The sequence below is a fragment of the Nanorana parkeri genome, unplaced genomic scaffold (genome assembly GCF_000935625.1).
Source record: "Nanorana parkeri isolate BGI_ZX_2015 unplaced genomic scaffold, ASM93562v1 scaffold1562, whole genome shotgun sequence".
Classification (NCBI taxonomy): domain Eukaryota; kingdom Metazoa; phylum Chordata; class Amphibia; order Anura; family Dicroglossidae; genus Nanorana; species Nanorana parkeri.
Window position 1 is genome coordinate 291,786 of NW_017307830.1, and position 4,836 is coordinate 296,621.

General features: G+C 49.0%; 1 protein-coding gene across 2 annotated transcripts in view; it reads right to left on the minus strand.

Moving 5' to 3' along the window:
• Positions 1-4,836, minus strand: part of CCT3 (chaperonin containing TCP1 subunit 3) — a 14,465-nt gene that overhangs the window by 9,092 nt on the left and 537 nt on the right. Inside the window, exons 2-7 of one of the 2 annotated variants that reach the window (XM_018570607.1) lie at positions 4,186-4,247; positions 4,058-4,108; positions 3,670-3,732; positions 2,027-2,123; positions 1,823-1,940; positions 394-580 (exon numbers count right to left, since the gene is read on the minus strand). In XM_018570607.1, the coding sequence (XP_018426109.1) occupies positions 394-580; positions 1,823-1,940; positions 2,027-2,123; positions 3,670-3,732; positions 4,058-4,108; positions 4,186-4,247 (578 nt within the window). The remainder of the gene's footprint in view (positions 1-393; positions 581-1,822; positions 1,941-2,026; positions 2,124-3,669; positions 3,733-4,057; positions 4,109-4,185; positions 4,248-4,836) is intronic. The other variant, XM_018570608.1, reaches the window with a different exon arrangement.

A 4,836-nucleotide genomic window follows, 5' to 3' on the forward strand; every position in this document is an offset into this window, starting at 1 on the left:
AAAAAAAAAAAAGTAGAAAAAAGGGGGGGGGGGGGAAAATTTTTAGGGGGGGGGGGGGGGCTGAGTTTTGACTTGCCTAGTACAGCACCAAATCAAAGTACACCACTGCACATCGCTCAAGCCTTGATAAACCTGGAGGGAGTTGCAGTAGATCAAGGAAGCTGCAGAACACAATACGGTCACAGAGCTGCTCTCTGATGACATGCAGCCTGTTTTTTCTGGGTAAGCCTCTCCTCCTACGTTCCTTATAAAATGGCAATTTACCACAAAGAAAGCCCAAAACAAATTGCGGATGACACATGTCAGACAAAAAAAAATTAGCAGATTCAACCAATCATACACTTATGGAGTACTACCAAACAAGTTATGCCGTTCTTTCCGCTCAGTACTGACCTTCTCCACCTTGGCGTACTTCTTGATGTCGATCTCTTTGCGTCCGTTCTCCTCTAACTCCACAGTCTTGACGGCATCCAGAGCGATGTTGCAGGCCATGTCCGCCCAGCGTTTGATGGCCTTGGTGTTAATGGCACTGTTGATGATCTTCAGCATCAGATTGCGGTCATTTGTGTCAACAGGGGTGCTGCAGGGGTGCACACACAGCATGAGCATGGCATAGATTATTATTACAATACAAGATGTATATAGTGACAACAGTTTGCACAGCACTTTTAGCACAGGCTAACGCTTGTTTTTTTAGGTTTACATACAATGGGAAAAAGTTAAAGCTGAAGTTGAATCTGCTTATATTTTGCTTTTACTGGTTACTCCCTCATCAACATACCATATTTTAGAATCAGTGATATCATTAGGTCTCTGTGCCCCTTCATGCAAGGCAAGCAGATAATGGCTGGTGGGAGGGGCTGGCAGGGTGCTGTATATAGCTTCCTGTAACCACCACAGCCCCCTGCCTCAGTACACCTCTCATTGGCCCTTAGCCCTGATGCAAGTAGTGGGCTGACTCTTTGGACGAGTTATGCAAATATCAAAAATACCTTGATGGGTGGGTGTCAGTCTGGATGTTCCTAGGCAGTACTTGCATGCAGACCACTAGGGATGCAGCGATCCCGGGTTTTTTTTGGTATCGAGTACGAGTACCAATACTTTGCTTTTGGTACTCACCAATACCAGTGCTTCCGCTGGCATGGAGCAGGCTTCCCGGGCAATCAGGAAGACGGGTGGTGGGTAATGACATGCCGCCCGGCTTCCTGATTGCCCGGGAAGCTAGCTCCATGCTGATTGGCTGTAAAGCAGGCTTCCCAGCCAATCAGCATGGAGCCGGCTTCACTGGCCAATCAGGAAGCTGGGAGGTGGGTCATTACCCGCCGCCCCTTTTCCTGATCTAATGGGAAGCTGGCTCCATGCTCCCCTAGGGCACATCCGGTCAAAGGAACTCTGACCGTAAGTTCCGGTATCGGAGCATTTGGGAGCTTACGAGTACTCGCCCAAATACTAGGTATCAGCACTGATACTAGAATCAGTGCATCACTACAGACCACCATAAGTAACACCCACATGGGATGCTAAGCCTCCATGACCGGTGCGGGGCCAGGGACAGTCGGGAGGGGGGGCGGAGAGACTAAATAATGCTAGACATCCTCCAGTCAGAAATGAGGTGGGCTCTGACTTGCTGTAGCTTCTAATGCACATTGTGAGAAGTGTGCAGTGATATCAGAGGAAGCCATTTCAGTTCAGCAGAGGAGCCGTCACAACTGTGCAAGACTGAAGGGAAGGCCGGAGGTCAGATTTCTGAATAGGAGAAACTGCTGAAAATATTTCCTAAGGAAAACAACCGGCATAATATAAATTTGTTCCACTTTGGCACCTGATCTCCTTCAGATTGTCGATCATATCATCCAGGGCCTTGCGGTAGGCGCTGATAATAATAGTTGGATGCATCTGCTGCTCCAGGAATTGCTCGGCGACTGACAGCATCTCTCCAGCTGTGAACAGAGAAAAAGGGTCATATCTCACAGCTACATATCCCATCACTGACACCTGGGAGTTTTTTCTCCTCAGTTCTCCTCACCCAGAATGATGACAGATGTGGTCCCGTCTCCCACCTCCTCATCCTGGGTGCGGCTGATCTCAATCATGGATTTGGCGGCGGGGTGCTGCACCTGAATCTATAATGGAGATAGACAATCAGGGGACTTACTTACATGGCAAAGATGACATAACATGTAAACATGCCTGTGTATATTCTCCCCTGCTTGCCACTTAGTTTTTATTGTACAAAATCTGCACAGACTGTCTCTATGGCTGGCTTTATACTGTCCAATCAGAGCATCTACTGCAACATTAGGGCAATACTGGGCTATGTTTAAAGGAGAACTATGAGGTGAGTGATTTCCACTCACCCTCATAGTCAGAGACGCCCCGTGACAAAGAAGCCGTCACAGGTCAGCTCTATTGTTGATCAGGAAGTGAGCAAAAACATGCAGCCGATCCACTCACTTCCCGATCGTCACCCTGCAGTGAGTGGCGACCGTCACCGCTCCCCGCAGGGATTCTTCCCTCTCCAATCCTCCACCACTGAGTGAAGGAATGGACGAGAGGGGGCAGGCACTGCCTCTAGATAGCTGTCACTCACACAGCTGGGTGGATCACCACAGTATTGTCGGCCTGTGGCGCTCTCAGTTTTGCCCGCGATATACTGAGCTTTGGGTCACGGGTGGAGGTTAGTATATGTCCTCCTGTGACCCTAAAGAGAACTATGGGGAAAAACACTTACCCCATAGTTCTCCTTTAAGAGACCCCATTCTGGGCAAAGTGATAGGGTCTGTTTAAAACCCACCCCTGACAACCTTATGCTTCCCTCCTTAGCCCTCCTCCTGTGGCTGCCATGACAAAATACACGGTGCTTCCAGGTATGGAGGAGCAAATGACCTCCTCCCACATTGCACTGCTCAGGCCATTTGCTGGGCCTGAGCACCGACACCGAGGGATGAGGTCACAGCTCCCTCTGAGCTCCAGGCCATTTGCTAGGCCTGAGCACCGACACCGAGGGATGAGGTCACAGCTCCCTCTGAGCTCCAGGCAGCATCAGGTATTTTTGAGGCACCGGTGATGGGGGAAAAAACAGTGGGGCAGCGCTGGAGAGGGTGTGGACTCAGAACCCAGTGCATTGCCATGATTGGGCATGGGGACAGGGTCTCCAAGCTTTCCTAAATCTTGATAGCAAGCTTGATGGCTGGTGTCATAGCTGATCACATGTGTAGCACCATGGCAACCGCAATCTAAACAGATGCTAACATGGTGCCTTCCTTGGCTGTAATGGATAAAGGAGGGGGGGCATATATTTCCTCTTTAAAAATGATCAAGTGGAAGGCAGCCTAAAGCAAGTGTGGCAATCCGGACCCAAGCCAGGGTTAGTCATGTGACCAACTTTTAAAGTCACTGAAAAAAACTAGAGAGAAGGGGGGACTGGGAACACCATAGAGGCCCTAAACTCCACTCAAATATGGTGTTCCCAGGATTTCTGTCAATATACCTGTCTAGAGCTGCGTCATTTTCATGACAGGTAGGCCATGCTCACTAAATCTACCATAAGGGATCATTGTTACGTTCTAGTGGTGTGTACCTTTAAATAGCATTGAAATAAGACAACATAGGCCGTGTTTATAGACAAAACACAGCGCCGTGCAAACTGTTTACAGCACAAACACTCACTTCTCTGAGAATGGCGTTCCCGTCGTTGGTCATTACAATCCCGCCCATTGGGTCCAGCAGCATCTGAAAGGCAAGCAAGAAAAATCAGAAAGGGCCCATTCACATCAGATGTATTGAGCTGTGCTGGGCAACCTTCCCGATGTACAGAAAGCAATTTGCAGTATTTTGTGTCACCGTACTGGGACACGACACCACATTGCAACGTACGGCTGTTAGTAGAAGTAAATGTCAATAAAATTATTTTTTTTAAAAAGGTAAACAGTACAATGCACTGTAATCCATACATCGCACCATTATTTAATTCACATCGCACACCAGCGGCTGCGCAAAGGAACTCCCACCCCTCCCAGCCATGTGGAGGAACTCCCCCCCTTTGAGTGGCACCTACCTTCATCATAGCTCGGGGCCCCAGGCAGGTCCGGATGATATCAGCGATGGTCTGTGGAGAGACACAGAGGTCAGGATACGTGCATATGGTAAGCAGTCAGTACACGACGGACATATTGCAATGTTTACCTTGGCCGCTTTGATATTCCCAGTCTGGACCTTCCTGCCAGACTCTCTCTTCATATTCTGGCCTGAAATGCAAAACAAAAAAAGTGAGACTCCGCAAATATTTGCCGCCCACAAATATTGGGGGTGCCAAGCTCCCACCTGAGGTCACAAGTGGGGAACCCTCAGAGCAACAGCTGTCACAGGGGCCCTCCAACATCACAGAGCTGACTGACATCCAATATTTCCCTGGCTCTTAATTTGGTTCTCAGGGGTCACTCAGATAGGACATTACCAACCAAGCCTGTACAGTAGCTCTCAAGGGGTCACTTATATTAGACCCTCCCCCCCACTAGTGGCCTGCAGACCTCAGATACCCCTACACATATAATGCCATTCACCTGCACTGTAGGGTGGCCCTCACTTATGATCACCCTGTACTGTTGCCCTTCATTCACAATGGCACCCACCTGCCTTATACCCTAAGGGGCCCCATAAGTATGATGCTGCCCCCTTGCCCTGACCAATAGCCCTTTATTCATAATGAAAATCCTTCACTTTCTGAACAGTAGACCCCCCCAATACTTGTATAGTGGTCCACATTCATGATGCCACTCCTCCCATCATTATCCAGTGGCCCTCAGTGGTCCCATATTTATGATGCCACCCATTTAA